At 47.0% G+C, this 12,068-nt stretch overlaps 1 protein-coding gene across 1 annotated transcript in view; it reads left to right on the forward strand.

Annotated features, from left to right (window-relative positions):
- The window catches only part of MED17 (mediator complex subunit 17), an 87,386-nt gene that overhangs the window by 52,081 nt on the left and 23,237 nt on the right, over positions 1-12,068 (forward strand). The window contains exons 7-8 of the mRNA XM_077664635.1: positions 608-741; positions 8,057-8,179. Of these exons, the coding sequence (XP_077520761.1) occupies positions 608-741; positions 8,057-8,179 (257 nt within the window). The remainder of the gene's footprint in view (positions 1-607; positions 742-8,056; positions 8,180-12,068) is intronic.

Raw genomic sequence — 12,068 nt, forward strand, 5'->3', positions numbered from 1 at the left:
TTACACCAGACTGTTTCGCATGTCTTGCTTTCTGTGTTAAGAGGTATGCTGTTAAGTCCATTATCAACAGTGACAAAGACAACACCGCCATGCTTGTTGCGGTCCTTCCGGTATACATTGTAATTAGGTGAAACATCTAATTATCTAATTAATTAGGTGGAAATATTTAAATATCTAATAATTAGGCAGAAATACCACAATTGTCAAAAAAATATATTTCTTGGCCATTTTTTGGCAAAGAGTGGGCATGGTGAGGTGCCCATTTTTGGATGGTAGAAGAGGCTTTGGTGGTCTCCCTGCAGGTGTGCCATGGCTGTGCTGTGTTCACTAACGTTTGAGTTTGGGCGTGTTGGTATGACATGACATGAAAGTTCAAGCACTGTTTCTAGTTTAACCTACTGAAAAAAGTGCGTGCAAAAATAAAACCTAATAAAAATGTCATGATGTTGATCTTTCTGTTTTTTTTTTTTTAGAAACACATTTCGCTGTAGCTGTATGAGATGGCCCACATACTTGACAGGGAGGGTCAAAATGTGTCACGTGTCCTTCTTCACCAACCTTGTCTGGTTGTGTGTTTAAACTTTCATGGCTGTGTCATGTGTTGCAGACACGGAGACTATAGCGAGCGGGCAGCTGAGCATCAACCTGCCGCAGAACGCCTTCTCGAGCCCCGAGACCCACTGGCAGCAGCGTCTGGAGGCTGCGCAGAACGTGCTCTTCTGCAGGGAGCTCTTCGCTCAGGTACCACCTCTTCTTAGTGGGCATGTGTTGGGAGGAACGCAGTTGTTCAACCTTTTGTGAGGCAAGTGGGACGCGTGTGTCCCGCTTGCCTCAAGTGCAGGCAAACAGAAAACGATGTGCTTGTATACCGTACTTTTGTGTGCGGAATACCATCAAACTGTCGAACAAGCCATTCATTGGGTTTTTAGTTTTGCTAATAGGCCTGCTTGTTGTTCTGTGTCTTCTTACAAGCGCGGGTGGGCAGTTCTACAAGAGCCATCTTGGTGAGAAAAAAAAATTGAAAAATTGTTGGGTGTTTCATTTCCATCAGTCAACTGCCGCATAATTCTTCTGTAGCAATTTTCAATTCTAATGCAAGCTTTCTCATACGTCCAAAAGACTGGTGTAATAATGCATACCACATTTGAGGTTTTTTACAAAGACATTGGTACAACTGTGTGCCCGTTTTTTTTGCTGCAAAACCAGTAGTCGAAATGACTTGGAAAGTGATGTTATTCAATTCCTAGAGTCATTCCAAGTGCAATTTTCTCATTTGTGCACATGTGAGTTGTGCACACTGGTTGCACCTTATAAAAAGGTAAAATGGACATGCAGACAAGAAGGCCGGGCAAAAGCTGCCTTCATCGCCAAATCTATTGTATTTACGCACATAATTTGCGCACTTTTTATTCGGAAATTAGGGCTCGAAGAAAGGGGTGCGCAAGTTACGCGAGGATTTCGCGAGCGCGACTTAAAAATCTTCACAAAGGTCACAACGCGCAATATAGGTATAGTGTATGCAGCTGTGTATACGTCAGCACCCGGACCCGCACCCCATGCTGGCCGCCCCCTGAAAAAAAGTTCACTCTAAATGAAAATCTGCGCCCCCCCCTCCCCCCCCCCCTTGCGGGATTGCATGAAGGGTCATGCATGAAGCTGAATAAGACGCTAAAACTGCGTCATCGCTTGCGGCCCAGCAAATTGTTCGGTAGTTCCGGATTCCGTAAGTTTGCTTTCACAACTTCGTCTGGGATAGCAAGCACGAATCAATTAATCAATTATCACACCACACAGTTCTTTAACAGTACCGTGCGAGCGTCGACCAAACTGCTTGTCGGCACCTTATCACGGTGCGGAGCTGCGAAGCCAGCGAGAATAGCCACATGCGCACAAGCTTGCCGACACAACGATTGTCGTCTATGGGCAAACTTGTGCGCACACGGTTATTCTCGCTGGCTTCGCCGCTTTGCGCCGTGATAAGGCGCTGGCAAGCAGTTTGAAATTTGCTGTATAGTTCTGATATCCCATCTCAAGACACGACCGAACAACCAAACACAAGCCGTCAGAGCCACCAAGAAAAGCGTAGCGAGCAGTCGAGTCACATGCATCAGCCAAACAAACAGCGGTGTTGGCTCTTCCATCAGCTGCCAATCCTCCCCAGAAGCGCTGCTGGGCGTTCCGAGTGGGGATGCCGCTGGTGCCGCCACGATTGTAACAGCGGCCTCTGACACCACCATGAACGCCCAGTGCACAAAAGATTCAAAAAGCCTTCCGAACAAACGCGGGGTAGCTGAGTGCTACTGGGTAGAGTCATAGGGTAGAACCCGCGTGCATGATGGTGGTCTAGCGCAGCGCGGTGCGTAAAATATGCGAGTAAAAAATGTTTTTTTGTAAACCCGGTTGATAAGTTAAGGGTGCGCAAATTGTGCGAGGGCGCAAATTATGTGCATAAATACGGTACATTCTTGCTCCTCTTTGTGTCTGTGCTTCCAGCAGCCACGTAACACGCCACCACGAATGAAAGTTAGAAAATACCACCCCCACTATGCCTGCACGGATAGTGCCAGTAGCCCCTGATGTGGCTTCCCCTGGTGTGGTTTCCCCTTCTTCCATGGTTTTCCTAGCCACAACCCACCTTACCCCTCACCAGCCAGTTTTGCAGCGTCTTCATGTGGCTAGTGCTTCCAGCAGGGGCTGCACTGCGAGGCCGCACTTTTAGTGCGAAAAGTCACCATGGGAATGCCATCAGGAGAGGCAGCACTTGCAGGGGTGCAATGTGCCCTTTGATCTATCCAGTGTAGCGCACTGAAGGGGAGTTCAGTGTGCACTATAGGGCTCTAGTTTTGCATCATCATCGTCATCATCATCATCCTTACTACACCCACTGCAGGGCAAAGGCCTCTCCCATGTCTCTCCAATTAACCCTATTGTGTTTTAAAAAGGGATTTTTTTGTTGTTCTACATACAGCTCAGACCATTTATAACATGACCGCTTATTGTGCGGGACCGCATTATATGTGGCTTTTTGTTACAACCACTTCGCTTTCCATAGAGTTCAGTGTATTGGTGTGCCGCTTAATACGTGGCAGCTCATAACCGGAGACCGCATATAGTGCAGTTTCTGGAAAGTCTGGCGGCCCATGTACCGGCGCGGGCCAGTGGGTACCTGCCAGTGCTAGGAGCGTGCTTTCCAGATTGCGCAAGAAGGGGGCAACAGGAGAGTCGAGGGAGCGTTGTCAGCGTAGTTCAAGGCAAGGCTGAAAGGAGGAAAATATAGAAAAAAAATTGAAGTCGCAAAGCAAGTGTTTTTCCTCTCACTCTCTGATAAGCCTCCGTTGGGCACACTGATTGGACATAACTTGAAAGCACGTGATGGCACTGCCAAACGAGCATGCTGGAGCGGCGGTCATGACGGCGAGCGGAGCGCACGGCATGATGCTGCAAGCACTGCTTGTACCGCGCACACATGCGGCAGCATCTTGTCATGCCTGAGCCCATGAGCACGATATGTGTCGTGTGTAGTGAAAAGTTTAGAACGTTGGCAAGCCAGCTGACAACTTGAGCATGTCTACCAGAATAGGCTGTCTTCAGTTCCGATGGCATCTGCTTCTCCAAAAGCCAGGAAACGGCAAGCTCTTGAAACCAATAGGAGCATTATGACGGACGCCAAGAGTGTTGTGAAGAAGGCTATGGTGGCAAAAAGTATGGTGTGGTCGATGCTACTGCATCCGCTATTTGAAAGATCAGTGACAAGTTGCGACAACAGCTGCAGGAAGACTCCGCGTCGCTTGAAAAGAAGCGGATTCATGCGTCAAACTACTAACATGTCGCCGATTTCAACGGTTTCGTGAAGTCCAGATCCAGAGCATTCTTGTGAGTGGCTCGATATTGCAAACCAAGGCCAGGTGCTTGCAAACATTTTGGGGCATGATGGTTTCTACCCATTGAACAGTTGGATTCATCGTTGCAAGGACCGGCACAGGATAAACTCGCTGTCGTCGTCGGCAACGCCGACGGCATTGTGTGTGAAGTAGCCGCCACAGATGTAGACATCGTGGCAGCGGTGCACAGTCGCGATGAGCCCGACAAAGTAAATGAAAGTGCAGGAGAAGTTTCGTGCAAAGACACGCTCAATTGTTGCAACAAACTGCACTCAGAGAAACCTCAGCGAGCAAGCACTCAAGTGCTTCACTGTTTTTGAAGATAAAGCCATTAGCAACGCGTTCAATCGCAGCGCCAGGCTAAAAATAATGTCATTCTTTCATTCTTTATGATGCTTCGACAAAAAGATCAAATAAAATTCTTTGTTTCCTGTGGTTGCAATGTTGCGCATCTGATGCGTTGTCAGGTGCACCTTGAAAGGTAGGCTGGCCATTCTGAAAACGCAAATGCATGGAAAAGCTGCGTTTTGGTTACAGTGCAGTACCGCTATAATGAGGATTTTCCCGACTCCCACGGTATGCGTTATAAGTGGTCTGTGCTTAGATGATAACTTTGCACATCAATGTGGATGAACTGTGTCATTATGATCGCTCTCCTTTCTTCCGACTCTCATCTGTCCTCACCGACCTAGACACAAGGCAAACACTGTTTGTTGGAAAGCACCTGTCAGCTGAGAAACTGCCACATGCACCTGTTTTTTTGCATCATTTTCCCCGAGTGCTCGGGACTGCATTGTTCCTTAACGGGGGACATTTAAAGAACACTCATGTTCCTGCTGAGAGGCTATACGGTCGAGTCCCGCTACAGTGAAATTCACGGGACTTGTGAATTTCAGTGAGAACGAGAATCGGGCAAGAACATTGACACATTTGACTGGATAATTAATGAACGTTTATTTCCCAAAAATCTGTCAGCTTTGGTCTGTCGTCTTTTCAAAATCGATGCTGTGGTGCGGTTTCCTTGGTACTTCGGAAGTCTCAGAAAGGGACATATTCGCATAGTAGACACATCCTCTACATTTGGTATTAAAACTAAAATTTTTTCCGCACTCGTCATAAAAGTGGCCCTAATTTCGCCCTGCGAGAATTTGTATTGACACCGCTCTGCCTGGAGGCATTTCGGCACGAACAACGCGCTCATAGGCTTGCTTGCATCACTGCGCTTTAATTAGGGGCCTCATGCACTCAATAAAACATTATCACAATGCTTGCCTGCAGTGCAAAAGCAAGAGTAGAGTACACCCTAGCCTGCGTCAGGCTTTTTGCAGTGACATGGCATCCACCGGCATGCCAGCCAACAGCGGATCTTTGTGCTCCGCTTGCTCGATGTCACTAGGCCTTACGTGCTCCGCATTGAAGCTTGAGAAAGTAATACAGTCGAGCCCACATATAACGGCCCCACTTAAGACGAACTTTTGCTTACAACGAACTAGACTTGCGCGACCGTCAACATGCACATTGTTTCAATGGCACAAAATCACACGTATAACGAACGCCATTAAGCCCTGCTGATTGGTTACAGCGAACAGACAGCATAAACCCGGCGCCGCGATGCGAGATAACCTGTCTCTGACCCTTTTGTGCGCCCGGCGTGCGGCATGTTTTCCCGAGACTCATCGCAGGCCAACTGCCCGCCCCGTTTCGTGCCGCTTTCGAGCGAGCTAGCCTTTCCCCACCGATGCTTCTTCCAACATCGCCCTCCTGCCCCTCCTCGCAACTCCACTCCCCTCTCCTCACTCTCTTGCAAATCCGCGCGTGGCCTCCACGATCAACTGCGCTGCCGCCCGTGCCGATCGCGGAGGCCACGCTCCGTGAAGAAGGCCTTTCGTGGGAGCCAAGAGGTGGCTGCACTGACGCTCACGGATGCCCCTCATTGGTCTCTCCGCTGGCGCTGTGCGTCTGTATCTTTAGATTGATTGGCTTGATTGCCATCCGTGCACGTTGCATGTCTACCCCATCGCGTGCTTTTGTCACTCTTGCTGCGGTGTGGACGTTTCACCCTAGTTTCGTTCGCTTCGTTCAAATCTCGGGCCCTGGTTGTAATTCGGGATGGCGGATGGGAACACCGTGCCCACTTCCATTGTATTCAGCGGTAGAGATGATGAAAGCGGCCTGGGCGGAGGTGACGGCCACTGGCGAGCGGAACTGTTTCCGCAAGGCCGGCTTCGTCGACACAGTGTCTGATGCCGAGCCTGATGCTTCGGAAGATGACCAGCCTGGCGGCGATTTGTGACAGCACGTCGTCGACTACGACATGACATTGGTTGGAGTGATTTTATTTCTGTCGATGACGACGCCGACACCGCGGAACCGTGCACGGACGAGGGCACAGTTTGTGAAGCGCGGGTTGAGAGTGACGCGGAGGAATCAGATGAGGATGAAACTTCTGAGCCAGCACCCATAAGCGTGCCTCAGACAACTTGTCTATGCCAAGGGCCTCGGCGATAGCACGCTTCTGCTTTAAATAAACTGGAAACCTCTCTCATCGGATCTGCGCAGGTAGGCTGTACAGCTAATGCCCCTGAAACTTCGTCAAGTAGCGACATCTCCCCTCCCCTCTTCCGCTTCCTCCTCTCGTTTTCATGCAAAAACATGGGTTCATGCATAAAAAATGGGGTCCAACACATGCCTTGGAAGGCGCAGGATGGCCGCACTCAGCATGGGGGAGAATAAAAGACAGAAGGGTGACTGGTGGACGGCATTCTTCAAAATTTGGCATTACTTTACGAAGTTTCAGGGACATTATGTACAGCTGCCAAAAGGACACTGAAGGCAGCTCAAGCAGCAGATTCTGTTTGCAACCAAACTAAACTGCTGGGCCTTTCTGTGACTCTATGGACATTTGTGTGTAAATGAGAAGGCACATTTGTCGCAGAGAAATGTGGAGAGTTTTGGTTTCACGTTCCGCGGGTAAATCTGCCATTAGAACGCTGTTATCAGTCGATGCAGGCCAAGTTCAGTTTGTTTTCGATGTTCATTTGAGAAGCACAAGTCTCAAACCCCACATTTGATGGAGGACGCAACTTCTGTCACCAACTTACCCGTATTTTTTTATGGATTTTGATTTTTTTTTCCATGTTAGCAGTGCTTTCAAACTGAAGTGCACAAAATTTTAGCATTGACATTTTTTCTCTGTAAACAAGTTGTCACATCCAAAAACTACAATCCATCAAAATGAAAAACCAAGATTGTCATCGTATATAGTGGAGTTCTGTGAGTGCAACATAACAAACTGGTTAAAAGTAGACAAAACAGTCGTGAAGAAATTGCTCCGTAAGGTGAGCATGTAGTCTGAAAACAGTAACAGAAAAAGAACGTTGATTTTTTTTTAGCATTTCCTTGATATGCTGTGCTACTGCAGTTCACAAAAAAATTTTTTTTAGTGTACTTCCGGGTGGATTGCAGCAATCAAACTTAGGGACAGCATATAAGACGAGGCATACAAGCAAACGCAGTGACTTTCCAATTTTTTGACCATTTTTCACAATTTGAAAACCGCATTACTCCCTTAAAGGGGTTGCAAAACACTGCTTGAACAAGTGCCGGCTATACTTCAGATGGATTCCTTATGTCACACAGATGCTGACTCAAAAAGAATTACAGGAATCGATGTATAGGAACGGGAGTTATTCAGTGAAGAAATTTAAAAATACAAGTTTGCAGGGATACAGTGGCCACAGCTGGCACAGGGCAGGGATAATTGGAGAGGCATGGGAGAGGCCTTTGCCGTGCAGTGGGCATAATCAGGGTGATGGTCAAAACAGGAACACAGTTAGAATGCTAAGGAAAGACAGGAGCACAAAAAATATGAATACAGAAGTAGTGAGAGAATGGGACAGTGCTGGTCTTGTTCCCTCAAGCACTGTCCTGCTTCCTCACTTCATCCGTCTTTCTTGAATATGCGTCAACATGCTTAGCTAAAGTACTTCACAGTTAGAATGCACTCATCAAAAGGGGGTTTTAGACATCTCTCTACTGCTGTTGACTGTTTACGAAATGCATTCACAGAACTGGGTTGGAACGAGCATGCTTTTGATTTGCTTGAGGATGCTGTTCTGGCAGGAACTGCAGCCTTTGGGATTAGAGGAGTGATGTGGTCGGTGGTGTGTGTGTAGCTGGCGCGTGAGGCCGTCCAGCTGCAGCCGTCCATCCCCAACCTGGTGGTGGGCAACCAGATCACCACAACCCTGTTCCCCGGCGTGCAGCTCTGCATCGGCCTCTGCCACCGCACCCTGCAGGTGAGCCACCTTCCAGGCACATCCCACAACCCCCAGGAATGGGTGCCACTGGCACTGACTGCTTCACACAGTGTTGCACTGCGAGTGCGGTAAACTCCGAATGGCCTCCACGATATTGTTGGCCAGAGCAGACCGGCGCCCCTTCAGTCATCAAGATGTGATTATCTTCCAGTGAATATATCTGCCAGTGCTTGGTTCATTTATATAATTAATTAATTAATTTCAAATACCTGCAGTGCTCAAAGCACTATTGCAGGGGAGAAAGCATATATATGTTTCCATGAGGCCCACTGTCAAGTTATCCAGCAGGGGAAGCAGCAGCCTTCTAAATCCAGTTCTGGGGAGAGAAGGATTGCGGTGTTCTGAAAAAAATTTAGTGGCTCCGGTGCCACCAGCGTTTTTGCCTTCTTCCTTCCTCACTGCAGGAGGAGGAAGGTGGCACCTGGGGTACCTATCACAGCAGCGGTGGCCAAGGAGAATAAAATTTGGGGGACACTTAAGGGGGGAGCCTGGTATTGAGAAAAAAAACTTTAATAATGAAGTCACAGTTAAGAAACCTTCAGGGAACATGTATTTTTGTGTGCCGATTCTAAATATGTCATTTAATTTCATGTCAAACAATTCCTTGAGCACTTATGTAATTTTTATGCATGTATCTTGTGAAGAGTTCTGAAACGAATTTGCTGCAGAAAACTTGCTGATGTGTATGCCATTGGGTTCTCTTAATACTAAGGAATGCAATAAGGGTAAAATTGTTTTCCTGCCTATCATAGAACTTAAGTTATGGGGTTTTAAAGTTGTCGCTTCAGAAATGCGAAGAAAAGTGTGTATTCTCATTTCTGAAGTGGCAGCTTCAATACCCTATAACTCAAGTTCTATGATAGCCAGGATGATAATGTTACCCTTATTGCATTCCTTAGTATCAAGACAACGCAATGGCATACATTTCAGCGATTTTCCTAGGGCAAATTTTCTTCCAAGCTCTCTGCAATATAATTGCATAAAAATTACATAAGTGCTCAAAAAATTGTTTTACATGAAATTAAATTACATATTTAGAATCAGCATGCAAAAATACATGTTCCCTGAAGGTTTCATAATTATTGCTACATTAATAAAATTTGTCTTCAATACCAGGCTCCCCTGCTTTAAAGGTATGATGTGATAGTGCGATGACACAACAGTGGCCTGGGGTTGTCTTTGCATATCACTTCGCAGAAATGAGCACTGTTCTTATTGTTTTTTTTTACTTTCCACAAGATACACAAGGCCTCCTTTTAGCCTTGTGAAATGAACGTTCCTCAGAGGAGTAAGGCACCTTGCTCATGACCTAAGGGGTAGTGGTTCTTACTTACTTTTTAATTCTCGATGGACACTTCAACTGCCAACTGCACGGTAAGGAAACAGAAGAAGGTGGGAGTGAAAGAAGAAAGAGGTGCTGTAGTGGAGGGCTTTGGAATAACTTCAACTACCTGTGGATCTTTAACTTTAACGAGCACTGACATCGCACAGCATACGGGCGCCTCTAGTGTTTCGCCTCCATCAAAATGTGGCCACCGCGTTGGGTTCTAGCCTGGATACTCCGGCTGAGTAGCTGGGTGCAAGGTGCTGTGGTGGGTTGCTGTGACTGGAGTGCGAATGACCAGAGTTGCAAAAAAATTTAGAGCGGAAAATCCTCTCCACTTTTGAAGGAGAGAGGAAGGGAAAAGAGAGAGGGAAGCCTAAAGAAGGTGGGAGGCAATGGGTGTTGGGTGGCCTAGTGGAGAGGGAAATGCCCTTCCCTCTTTCAGGGAAGAGGGAAGACGAAGAGAGGGGATGGAGATGGGTGGCGAGTGGGAGAGGTGTTTAGTGAATGTATCTGTCTCACTCATTGTCTACACAAAGAGAACACATAAGCATGTAAAAGTGAACCCAAAGAGAATAGGCCTTATGCTAACGCATTTCTGCTGCATCAATCATATTGATCATCTATACTTTTTTTTTTGTTGCCTGTAGCTTGAAGGAGTCAGTTTCTAGATTCAAGTAGACCAGAATTGTGGAGGATTAAATTGGCCACTGAGAAAGCAGCGCATACCTCTATGCATGCCCAGTGGCTGTGTTTCAATGGAAAGGAAACACAAAAGGCACCCTTGTGCTATCAGATGTCAGTGTGCATTAAAGGATCCCCAGGTGGTTCAAATTATTCCTGAGCCCTCCACTACAGCACCTGCTTCTTCCTTTCTTCTTTCAATCCCTCCTTTATCCCAATCCTTATTGTGCAGCTCGGGTGTCCACCGAGATATGTCAGACAGTTACTGCTACTGTGTCATTTTCTTTACTCAAAACCAATTTTTTCGATTTCGTCTGCAACCACCCCCTTCTTCCCCAGGCACTGATTGTTTTGGGCATTGTGTGCAAGCAAACTACCCTGAGATCAAAAAGGCCATCCAAATGAGGGAAGCCTGTTGCACTTACTGGAAATAAAAATAAAGTGGCAGACATCAATGTGCAGCCTTTTCGTGCACTGTATTTGGCTACCAGGTTTCCTGGCTGGTACGTTTTTTAATGTGATAACATTTAGGTTATCGTTGCGCAAAAATGTCCAGCTTCTCTGTTGCGAAATTCCCTGAGTGGTCTAGAGGGCTGCACCGCGTGACTTCCAGTGGACCCATCATGGAGCACTGCGAAATTTGAAAACCTGAGGACACCCAAAATTTGGAAGTTGGCCTACACCCCAAAATTCAAAGAACTCCAGAATATTGGAGATAGGCACACCCCAGAAATTGGCTTAAGGTAGATTAGTGGGTTTATTAGGGGCGACCCACGTGGAGCAAACTTTCAAGGCAAACTTCACACGGCAAGCCCCAGTGCTACGGGATTCCGACACACTGTCACAGTATCACTGTGCTGCAGCACCACATATGGCGAAAAACAGGCGGCTGCCGCCAGAATGTTGCTGTTATGATTTCCATGTATTTAGTAGAATAATGAAAAGAATAGCTTTGCATTTACAATTAAGCCATTATTGATTCATTAGTGACAAAGAAGACCAATTATTCTTTGTGACCCTTTTCTGAACCAAAATTGTTAGCCTGTGTGAACCTCCCATGCTTTCTGAAGTCAAACAACGCGTAGTGGCCAGGCATAGCAGCTCTGAAAATCCAAAAGCAGTCTGAAAATGTGGCACGCTTCATCACTAGAAATTTGTGGTGTGGGCATCTTCATACAAAGTGAAAGCTTTGTGTACCTCTCGTTTGCCATGAACGTGAGGCACAGTACAGTGGCAATGATGAATTGGTGGTGAAGCGACAGGCCCTGTTTGGACGGGCGCCGTCACGTTGCCCGGCGGCCGGAAGTCAGACGCGGTCACGCCCTAATTGGTCAGCGCTGACAATCTGCATTAGCCGCTTCCGCTACTCGTGTTTGTTTAGCCACCAACTCTTCTCTTTCTGGGCCCATCGCTCTCTGACGGAGCAAGTTATCAACTGGCTCAGACGTGTATGCCTTGTTTACTCCAGCATGAAGGAAGCACCAGCAAAAGAAAAGTGCGCTGGCAGAGAGCAGCTTTCATGCACTACCTCTCGTTTCGCTTTTCAAGGAGTCTACATTTGCAAAGGTTTTTTTGCTCGATTGAGCTCAGACTGCTCAGCCAGTTTGTGTTATGTACCTGACAGGAAAGAGGGCACTAAGCATTTTAAAGGAACTCTGAAATGATTTTGATGTTTATATTCTGATGCAGCATGTCTCTACAGGTGGTGTTTGTTAGTATTCATCAAATTTAGGAGCTCTGCATGGACCTTATAATTCACAAACAATTTCTAAAGATTGCTGCTCAGAGCTGATTAGGGTGACACCTCGCTGTGCATTCTTGGCTGCCCCTACCCCAATGACGAGCGGACAGAGCCAGGAC

The sequence above is a fragment of the Amblyomma americanum genome, chromosome 5, assembly GCF_052857255.1.
Source record: "Amblyomma americanum isolate KBUSLIRL-KWMA chromosome 5, ASM5285725v1, whole genome shotgun sequence".
Lineage (NCBI taxonomy): Eukaryota > Metazoa > Arthropoda > Arachnida > Ixodida > Ixodidae > Amblyomma > Amblyomma americanum.